Here is a 10,803-nt window from a genome sequence, read left to right as displayed (position 1 = left end):
CGACAAAATCAAAATCCGAAGTGACTACTCGGATTCTACCATTTGCACTTGACGAAAGTATAAATCAAATCATAAGCGAAAGCCCATAAATCTTCTTATGGCATAAGAAAAATAAAGTCGCAGCATTGCGAGACGTCGCTTCATGCTCGAATAAACATTTTTCGACCAAAATTTCATACGCCTTCTAAACGGCATCATATCGTTGTTGCTGATCACAACAAACGAACTCTAACGTCCTAAACAGACAAGCCACCTAAGGGTAGGCTCTCTTGCATCCGACCAGGATACCATAGCGCGCTATACAAGAAAACCGAAATTTCGTTTGAGTGCTTCGTAAAGGAAGTAGCTCCGACTCGTACCCAGACAAATCATAATAAGCCGATAACATTTCACGGATTTTAAAACGGTACGAGTCAGGTTAAAATCGCAAACAGGCAAAACGAAAGCCGATTTGTCATCGGAAAGCCTCAGTCAGAAAGTAAACCTAGGTCTTTCCCTAAACCCAGCCTTGCTGGTACTTAACAAGTATCAACACCCGATACGAGATCCCAAAACTTGTCTCTTCACTTAAGTCTATCCGTTTCACGAACCTTCGCGTAAATCATTGACCGTGAAAAATCTAGCTTTGTACAATCGATGGATCCGGTGATCATCGGAGAGGCAGGAATGAGACGACAACTCACACCCTGTCCCTCTAACTTCCATAAACGGAAATTCTCTCGATTTATAAAAACCACGATTTTATAGATTTGAGCAAAATATTTTTTACAGGCCAAACTTGGCCAAAATAAACAGCCTCCGAGGCTACTCTTGCGGCCGACAAAGGTCCAATACGAAATACCATCGACAGCAACATGCTCGAAATAACTAGACAATAAAGTCTCACTCTGGAAAACAGGTCATAAGAATCTTAACTCCAAGACGAACTACGAATGGCTTGATCCCTTTTGACAAAGGGTACGTAGGCAGCTTTCATCAATCGCAGCCCAATCTTATAAGATTCCACTCTTCTTAGAATGAACGTACAACTTTCAACGGACATTTTCAACCGTTAATTCCGCCTAACTTTACTAACTTGTCTTATTGCACGCTAGAACCTCACATATACGATCCACGGTTCTAACGGGCTGGGGGGCTAACTGTTGGGGTCAAAAACGGTCACAACGAAATTAACGTTCGAAAATATTCCTCGAAAAAGATAATTCCGGTAAAAATTACTTAAACTAATTTTCACGATAAAATTATTGAATAGATTTGTCCGCAGCGTCGAAAAAGACTCCAATGGTTCGTATTGACGACGAAGTTAGTATCAAATCATTCGTAAAAATTGTCGACGGTGTCTTTGCGAAAGGTATCCAAGCATTCAAATCTCTACGAAGAACTTTTCGACAAGATCATGTTCTTGTCGTAAAACTGAAGCTTAAATACTCGGACAACGGGTTCTCGAAACAAAGACTTCAATCCGCGGAACAAGCTCGCTCAATACGAAGCTCGCTCAATACCGAGAGCTCGCTTAATACAAGTTCACTCGCTACAAGCTCACTCGCTACAAGCTCACTCGTTACAAGCTCACTCGCTATAGGGAGTGAGCTACAGAAAAGCTGGTTCGCTATAGGGAGTGAGCTACGGAAAAGCTGGGTCGCTATAGGGAGTGAGCTACAGGAAAAGCTTGGTCGCTATAGGGAGTGAGCTACGGAAAAGCTCGGTCGCTATAGGGAGTGAGCTACGGAAAAGCTGGGTCGCTATAGGGAGTGAGCTACGGAAAAGCTGGGTCGCTATACGTAGTGAGCTACAGGAAAAGCTCGGTCGCTATAGCGACCGAGCTCACCAGACCCGTCTCGGCGAGGGCTTTGATTTGATATCTTGATCGTTTTCTGGGTCCTCACGGTTTGAGAGAACGGCCTCTTTGAAGTTCCAAGGCAGATTCCTTAAAATCTTGTTTTAAGACAACGATTCATTAAAACAACGATTCTTTAAAACAACGATTTCTTAATCAACGATTTAAGAAATCAACGATTTTTTAAAACAACGATTTCTTAATCAACGACTTAGAAAATCAACGATTTCTTAATCAACGATTTAAGAAATCAACGATTTAGGAAAGTAACGATTTTTTAAATCAACGGAACAATGTTATCAAAGTTCCAAACATCCGCAAACAAAACATCCTACGAGCATCGTAGCTTCGCAATGGTTTCGGATGCTGGACAACGGATCTCAGTCCACGGCACAAACCCGATCGCTCACGAACAAGAGCTCGGTTGCTATAGCGATCGAGCTTTCGTATATCGATCATTCTCCGAAACGTCCGAAGTCTTCTAAAACGACAATACGACGTAAAACTATGCATTCTCGACTATCCGTATAGTCGTTCTCCGCAACTCGCGACTATCCGTTTCTTGATACCTTGATCAAATGGGTCGTCCGTTCGGTTTACGATAAAACCGCGGAAACTTAACTTTATCGGAGAAATCGTAAAAACGTCTCAAATCAAAAATACGGCCCAAAGGGATCCTAAACTTTATTCGAGGCCCACTTACGATTTCTTGAAAACCCATAAACCTTATGACGGTTTATGCTTGGAGGATAAGCATCAGTTTCCGCGGATAAATGGAAACTTTCCGCAGATAATCATGAAGATCGGAAAAAATAGAATATTCCCATTTTCTCGACTATGACGGCTTAAGGGCAAAATGGTGAAGCGTAAACCGACCTTGGAGGGAGTATATAAGGAGTTCAAGGCGAGAGGCATAGAGGAATGACTTTTCCAGAGCAACTTAGCACTTAGAGCATTTTAGGCAACTTTCCTTTTTTTTTCGAGCTGCGACTCAATTAGGTTTAGCCACCTTCGGGTATTAGAACTAGGATCTTGCCGACAGCTCTCGTAGCCGAAGCACGTTATCCTGTTGTTGTTACGCTCATTCGCAGATTCGGAATAAAATCCTTCTTGCTCTCTTTTTACGATTTTTATTTTTATTTTCCGTTATTGTCGCGTTCTGATTGCTTGACGTGTGGTTTCTCAGAAATCCGGGACCTTTGGGGAATTAGGGTTTTCGTACTTTCCTAAAATATACGAAATATTGACGGTGCGAATTTCGGTTCCCACATTCATCACTCATAGTTTCTTCATCTCTAGGCATAAGTGTCTTGGACATTCTCTAGAAAAAATGTAAATATGCAAAAAAATATGCTCATCATTCAATTTTTCAGTTATAGGGTTTGCAAAGGAAATATAGAGTAGAGACTGCATTTCAAAAATAAAAATATATTGTTTTCAAATCAGTAAGATGGAGAGAATGGCAAGTGAAAGTCATGAATTTTTTACCATGCACATGACTGTTTTCATTATTCTCCTTTCAGTTCATCACACAAATGAGCAAGAATCATTATTTCTTAAGAACAAAAAGAACAGAAAATATAACGAGTTACAACTTTCTGGAATGATGGTAAGTATTATTGAACAATAATTAAAAACCCAAGTCCATATCTATCATAAGCAAACACACCAGCAATAAACACCCACAAGCAATGGTAAGACACAACCAAATCTTTCATCATAAACAATTGCAACACAATGAGTGAGGGACACAACCATCTATTATAAACAAACACACCATCCATAAACACAGCCGCGATTAATATTACAAGTTAAAGAGTATACGATATTGATCTTTAAGATGTACACAGAGCAAGATCTTGAAAGCAACAAGTAGTGGCGTTGCCAAAACATAATGAAAATGACCCCACTGCTACGAACCGGAACTTTAAAAGTTACAAAATAAAATGATGCTAACAAAAAGCAAAGGTGATAATCACAAAAGATTTCATAGATGGAGCACACAGCGAAATCTACCACGAATCTATACTAATAAAAATAGGCTTTTGAGGCTCTAGGGAGCGTCCACATCATCGAAAAAAATTCTCCCAAAAGATGCCATGTTGTACTAATATTCTTTTTATAAGAATATAATAAAAAATATTACATTAAAATGTCTATAATGTATTATTACCATTTTATATTTAAAAGTAGAATAAATAAATTCTAAAATTAGAATAAAAATATATACAATATAAGAAATGGTAGTATTACATTTTTTACATTTAGTTTACATTTCTATTATTTCAAAAAAAAACTAAATGTAATATTTCCCAAAATATGTCAGCAGGCATTATTAAAAAATAAGTAAATATGAAATATAAAGAAAATGAATAATAATTAAATATAAAATATAAGAAATATAAATATTACATAAACATCTATCGTAATATTAAAATTTGATATAAAAGAAATAAAATTAGAATAAATACATATACAAGATAAAAAATAAAAATAAGTAAATTTTCAATATAAGAAATAGAAAAACTACATCAAACTTATATCTGAAAATTTGTAGTAAAATAAATAATAATTAAATATGAAATATAAGAAATAGACATTTTACATTAACCATCTATCATAAGATTAAAATTTGATATAAAAGAAAAACAACTAGAATAAGTAAATATACAATATAAGAAAAAGTAAAAATAAGTAAATATACAATATAAAAAATGTAAAAACTAAATTACACACCTAGAAAAAAACATAGGATGGATTTTAAGTGGTTATGCTAACTACAAATAAAAAACAGCAAGTATGGTAGATAAAAGCATAGATCCATAAGAAAAAGCAAATTGTGATAAACACAAAGATTGCAATTTAAAATCCATGGGAAGAAAAGCTAAAAACGAAACAGACAACATCTTTTAGTGTAGCAAAAAGTAGGAAAGCAAACACAGATAACAACACAGTTAGGCAGAGATATAATCGAAGAGTTTGACAGCCAAATGCTTGGATGCATCTGGAAGCAGACGAGGAGTGACTGCCTTGCAACCAACAAGACCATCGACGGCGTGAGCTTCAATAAACAGCACTGTCATGACTGCTGCATCCGTCTGAGTGGAGATTTGCGGTATTCCCCTGCAGCTGGAGACTATAAAGGGCTTCATCACTGCATCAGCTTCTGCATATCCAAGGTACTTCAGAACATAAGGGATGAGGTTAGCAATTGGGGCGAGCTCGTTCTTCAGCAAACTGTCACTTCGAATGGAGGTTTTGCAATCCAAAACATGGAGAGTGCTCGCTTTTGTATCAATGCAGACTCCAACCCAGTGTTGCCTGTCCATGTTAAATGGGAAATATATCCTCTCGGGCACCTTTGGAATGGGGGTTACAAGCGGGATATTGGTGAATTTAAGCTTCACACGGTCTTTAACTGCTGTCTTGACAAAGCGGGGGTGGTGGTCCATTATAGCAACTGGAAGGGTGATGTCATATATCACAACTTTGGGGCTGGCAACGGGACCAAGATTCACAACTCCGATCAAAGCGTCCACGATCTCGCAGGGTTGAAATCAGTTAGTATACATGTAAAAAGTAGAAAGAAAATAGAGGAGTTTTTCATACCCCCGAAAGTAATATGGACTTGCGATGAGCAATATCACAAAACTCGGCCGGAGTCACTGCATACCCCCTGCGAAGAAGGACAATCCTGTAACATATAAGGTTACCGGTTAGTTGTTCCGTTAACGGTTACGTAAAAAATATCAGGATCTATAATAACGATTGTTGTTTACTTACGATTCATTTAGCAACTTCTCCTCCATAAGCTGAAAACGTTGGTCGAGATCAGGGATTATGGCTTGACCAGCTGTTACTTTAGAATCACACTTGTAGTCTTGGAGACCAATCAGAGCGATCTTAGGCCTTTTGCTCTTACGCTGCACCACAGCGGCTTCATCCTGTTCCATGGGTGCTGGAACGTTGTTTGTCGGATCAGCCGTCTCCTGGCCAACGATTGAATCCTCCTGCGATAGTCCGAGTGAGAAAGACGGCATTTCGAGAAGATAAAAAGGTATATGCATCTGATTTAGTGTAAGCAGGCATTAGCAAAATGATAGTAATATAGAGATAAAAACGGAGCAAAATGATTACCTCATCCATGTCAACTTCTTCTGACACGGTCTCCTCGCATAGAGGAGGTTCCACAGGCACGTCTTGATTGTTTTGCTAAATCGCAAAACAGAGCAACATAAAGGACGATGTTTAGCGGTCAAATAAAAGTTTATGACGTTATTGAATATATTACCTGAACTTCATGTGCATTATCTCTCACATGTCCCTCTATCTGCTCGACCAGGGCTTGAGACTCATCAAAGATTGGGGTCTCTTCCAATAGTGCGGTGGCGTTGGCTGAGAAAAGCCGTGCCTGCACAAATGCGCAGAAATTGACGTGTGAAATTGACAGCAAAATCACAGTTACAACTTAGCGGGGGATGTTTGTTCTTACCTGCTCCGTGTGGATGTTAGCTTCCACTTGCTGATCCAACTGTTTTAATAGTTATAATATTTTTAGCAGACACAAAAAGCATTTATACTCCAAGTTATGTAGTTACCTGATCCATAGGTGCAGATTCGTCTACGTGCTCCTCTGTATGCTCCGCCTGGGGTTGTGCGTCATCAGCGTCTGGTACTCCTTCAGTCTGTGGTACCGGTGAGGCTTCTGTGGTTGCAGGGAGAGAAACATCCGAGACTACATTCAGATCACGCAGAACGTCATTGATGCGGGAATCAGCAGCTTCAGATGGGTTGGTGAAATCAAACACGGGTGGTTCTTTGCCTTCTCCAGGGCTAGCGTTGCTGGTATTGCCTACGAGACCAGCGCGAGTGGAGCAGGGTTCGCCAAGGACATCAATTACACCCTTTATTATTGCAGCTGCATATCCTTCAGTTGACGAACGAGAGAATCACCGATCTTCTTATCCAAGTCCTTGAGGCATCGTGACATGGTAGACTGGAGGAGAGCAGCTTGCTGAGATTGACTGGTAGGAGGAACAAGCTTCTCTAACTTGGCATCCAGAGCTTGATATATACGCTTCTCCAGTGAGCTAATAATATCGAGGAAATCAGAGGATCCCTCGCCTTCTGAAACCTCCGCAGCGTGATCCTTGTCGTTTTGTCTTTCGGTTCTTTCTCCTTTAGTTTCTTTTCTGCCCTCAACCGGGAAAGTTGAATGGCGGTAAGACCACCTTTAAACATTTCCTTCCTGAAAACAAAACCCTCAAGGATCAATCGGACCATGTTGTCAAAAGCCAGATCTTCAGACTCATCATCCCATTGGAAATCTAAGCCAGCAGACCATTCTTCGTATGGATCATCGAGAATAGACTTTACTGGCACCTGAAATATACACGTCAACACATTAGCAGCTATGTAGAAATTTAACGTGTAAATATTTTGGTTACGTTGAAACAATATTTTAGCAGCTACGACATAATTTAGCGGTGAACCCTTAATCATAGTTATTTTAGCAGCTGAGGTGTTAGCGGTGAAAATAAAATCTTAGATGCTATTGAATAATTTAAACTGGCAATTAAAATCTTAGCGGTTAAATAAATTGTTGAAGTGTAAAGGTACCTGACACTCGGAATCTGCGGTCTTAGCGTGACCGGGTATGAGACAGAACTTAGTGGCCTGCGGTGGTTTGACCTGACCGGCAACGTTATCATCCGCAGTCGTTGTTTCTTCGCATGTGTTGGTCTCGCCGTCGCTTTCTGAATCCACTATGACAACACGTTCATAATGGGTGACTTCTTCCTTAAGCTGTGGGATCGCAGCAAGCATAATCAGTTGAATTGCCTCAACATAACCACGTATCGCAACGGAGGTTTTTGATAATGCGATCTCATCTTTCCCTTTAATTGAGGACGCAAGCGTAGTGTACGAGGCTAGGGGAAAGCGAGAAAATCGTCTAGATCTCGAATCAACTCCACATGTTCCGGGATGATGCGGGGTGTGTGTGAAGACGCAAAGAGAGTCGACGAGGTAATCCCAAGACACTCAATTTTGATTCTCAACTCTCTTGTTTTTACGACCTTATTCTCCAACATGTCGATGGCTGTATCGACAGTGCAGAACTTCAACGAACCAAATAGTTCATTCCAGTACAGCTTCTCTTTCAATGGATTTTTTGTCGTCTTCTTCACCGGGATCTTCCCGCAGTTCAAGCCGGTGACGATGGCAAACTCTCGGAGGGATATTCTAATTGGGTTTCCCGCAAACAAAAACCAAAAATCGTACTTTTTGTTGACTTTAAGGACTCTAACGAGGACGTGTTCTCCAAAAGCCCTAGAAAACGGAGGGTTGGCATCAATCGCAAGAATCCTCCCGAATGTAGAATTCATTAGAAACTCCAACTCTTCTTGTTCGAGTGCGGCAATAATTGCTCTGGTGGTCTTGATTTTGTGATACGAGTTGATACGCTCACCCACTGGTTCATCGCCCGCAGCGAACATTCTGGGCGGTAGCAAAATCTTTTCCATCTCGCTGATTTTGATAGTAGGGTTTTCAGAGGGAAATTGGGGATTTTCTATGGAGAGGGCGAAAGAGAAGATGAGAGAGACGCAATACTGTATAAAAGAGAAGAGGTTGGTTGGGGGATTAAATGACAACTTTTGAGAAAATGAAAAGGGAAATAGTACTGTAACACACTTCTTCGACAGGGAATCTGAACAGGCATGAACCTTCTAATTGTCCAATGGTGAAAAGGAGTAGCCTGACAACTCCCTGCATGCGACGCGCGTCTACTCGCCGAAGGGTAGAGCAGTTTTAGGGGCAAAATCGTCAACACGAAAAAGGATTTATGTGGCAAGTTATAGGTATGTTTAGGTGCATTCTTGTCAATTTCTGTAACATCTATCTAAAATGTATAGTTGTACACTTTTATTATTTCCAAATATTTTTATAAGTAAATAAACATTACAAGAAAAACAAGCATACAATATAAGATATAGAAATACTACATTAAACATATATCATAATATTATCATTTGATATAAAAGCAAAAAAATTAGAATAAGTAGATATAAAATATAAGAAAAACATAAATAATATACAAAATTAAAAATTTACATTAAACTTCTATCGTAAAGAGAAATAGAAATATTACATAAAATATAGTAAAAGCCTCTTCTATACAAAAAAAAATTGTTTGGATAAGTTCACATTTGTGTCACAAAAAAATGATAAGTCCACATGCAAATAATGAAGAATCAACTTAGATGAAATATTTCTCATATGGCTTCATCACTCATAGTTTATTCATCTCTAGGCATAAGTGTCTTGCACATTCTCCAGAAAAAATGTAAATATGCAAAAAAATATACTCATCATTCAATTTTGCAGTTATAGGGTTTGCAAAGGAAAAATAGAGTAGAGACTGAATTTTAAAAATAAAAATATTTTTTTTTTCAAATCAGTAAGATGGAGAGAATGGCGAGTGAAAGTTATGAATTTTTTACCATGCACATGACTGTTTTCATTATTCTCCTTTCAGCTCATCACACAAATGAGCAAGAATAATTCTTTTCTAAGAACAAAAAGAACAGAAAATATAACAAGTTACAACTTTCTGGAATGATGGTAAGTATTATTGAACAATAACTAAAATACCAAGTCCAGATCTATCATAAGAAAACACACCAGCCATAAACACCCACAAGCAATGGTAAGACACAACCAAATCTTTCATCATAAACAATTGCAACACAATGAGTGAGGGACACAACCATCTATCATAAACAAACACACCATCCATAAACACAGCCGCAATTAATATTACAAGTTAAAGAGTATACCATATTGATCTTTAAGATGTATAAAGAGCAAGATCTTGAAAGCAACAAATAGTGGCGTTGCCAAAACATAATAAAAATGAATCCACTGCTACAAACCGGAACTTTAAAAGTTACAAAATAACATGATGCTAACAAAGAGCAAAGGTGATAATCACAAAAGATTTCATAGATGGAGCACACAGCGAAATCTACCACGAAAAATCACGCCACGAAACTGCTACAAGGGTATAAATATAAAAATGCAAAAAACAAAGCCAAATGATGATAAAAAATTCTACTTTAGACATCGCTAAACACATAAGGATCCAATTTTAATAGTTGTACATCAACTGATTCATATAATTATCCTATTTTTAGCTATACAAAAGAGAAGTCAAGGCAACAATTACGAAAAATAAAGAAAGAAACTGATCACCATGATTGAAAAAGAACATGAACAAGCTTGAGAGTGAGAAGAAGGGTGAAGGAGAAGAGCAAACTATGCGCTGAAACCGATTCTCTACACCAATATTTCCTTACCCTTAAGTCTCTAATTCAATAAGAGAGACCCTTTTTGACACATCTCACAATTCAAAGTTTGATTGTATGAAATTGGTGATTTTTTCGCGGAAAATTTCAAGAAGCAAACACATAAGAGAAGAGAGAAGGATTTGTTATAAAAAACGGTTTTTAAGTCATCGACAGAGACTGAGTTTCCATGACAAATGAAAATGATGGCAAGCTTAGTTTATGATAATATTATTTTACTTTTTGCATGTGATTGTGTGTAGTGAAAAACAAATTCGAAAAACTAAGTTAGATTTATATTAAGGATACAACTATTAGTTATATGTTTCTTTGTTAAAAATAATCGAAGTGACATAATGTTAGAAACTAAATTAGAAAAAACTTTAAAAACATGATTCTATTTTTGATTTGTAATTTGATTTGTAAAATAATAGAAAAATTTGACGTGATAAAAATATAAAATTAATTTACGAACACGATTCGTTTCCGTCAACGTGGAGATGAGATTAGGATCTGGTTTATGTTTTTGGTTATTGACACTTGATTTGGTTAGGTTAATGTGGATAGGAGATTGGGATCCGGTTTATGTTTTTGGTTTTTAATTGATATTTGATTTGGTTA

The 10,803-nt window shown here is 37.9% G+C and overlaps 1 protein-coding gene across 1 annotated transcript; it reads right to left on the bottom strand.

Moving 5' to 3' along the window:
* Positions 1–4,791: 4,791 nt before the first annotated feature.
* LOC108858704 (uncharacterized) lies at positions 4,792–8,361 on the bottom strand. Its single transcript, XM_056991429.1, has 11 exons — positions 7,915–8,361; positions 7,457–7,642; positions 7,077–7,219; positions 6,791–7,029; positions 6,436–6,689; positions 6,330–6,368; positions 6,129–6,248; positions 5,975–6,049; positions 5,621–5,904; positions 5,447–5,531; positions 4,792–5,379 (listed from the first exon to the last, which is right to left on the bottom strand). The coding sequence occupies exons 1-11, from the start codon at positions 8,359–8,361 to the stop codon at positions 4,792–4,794; spliced, it is 2,460 nt and encodes an 819-aa protein (XP_056847409.1).
* Between the last annotated feature and the right edge of the window lie 2,442 nt (positions 8,362–10,803).

Source organism: Raphanus sativus, chromosome 7, assembly GCF_000801105.2.
Source record: "Raphanus sativus cultivar WK10039 chromosome 7, ASM80110v3, whole genome shotgun sequence".
NCBI classification, from domain to species: Eukaryota; Viridiplantae; Streptophyta; class Magnoliopsida; order Brassicales; family Brassicaceae; genus Raphanus; species Raphanus sativus.
The sequence above is the reverse complement of the archived record's forward strand: the minus strand, read 5'-3'. Positions and strand labels throughout refer to the sequence as shown.

Excerpts from the sequence above, each read along its gene's own strand:
- LOC108858704 (XM_056991429.1), bottom strand. The coding sequence starts at position 8,361 with ATGGAAAAGATTTTGCTACCGCCCAGAATGTTCGCTGCGGGCGATGAA. Across the intron at positions 7,643-7,914 it reads TCGACATGTTGGAGAATAAG|CTTAAGGAAGAAGTCACCCA; the intron begins GTCGTAAAAACA and ends GCGATCCCACAG. Across the intron at positions 5,905-5,974 it reads AAGAAGTTGACATGGATGAG|ATGCATATACCTTTTTATCT; the intron begins GTAATCATTTTG and ends ACACTAAATCAG.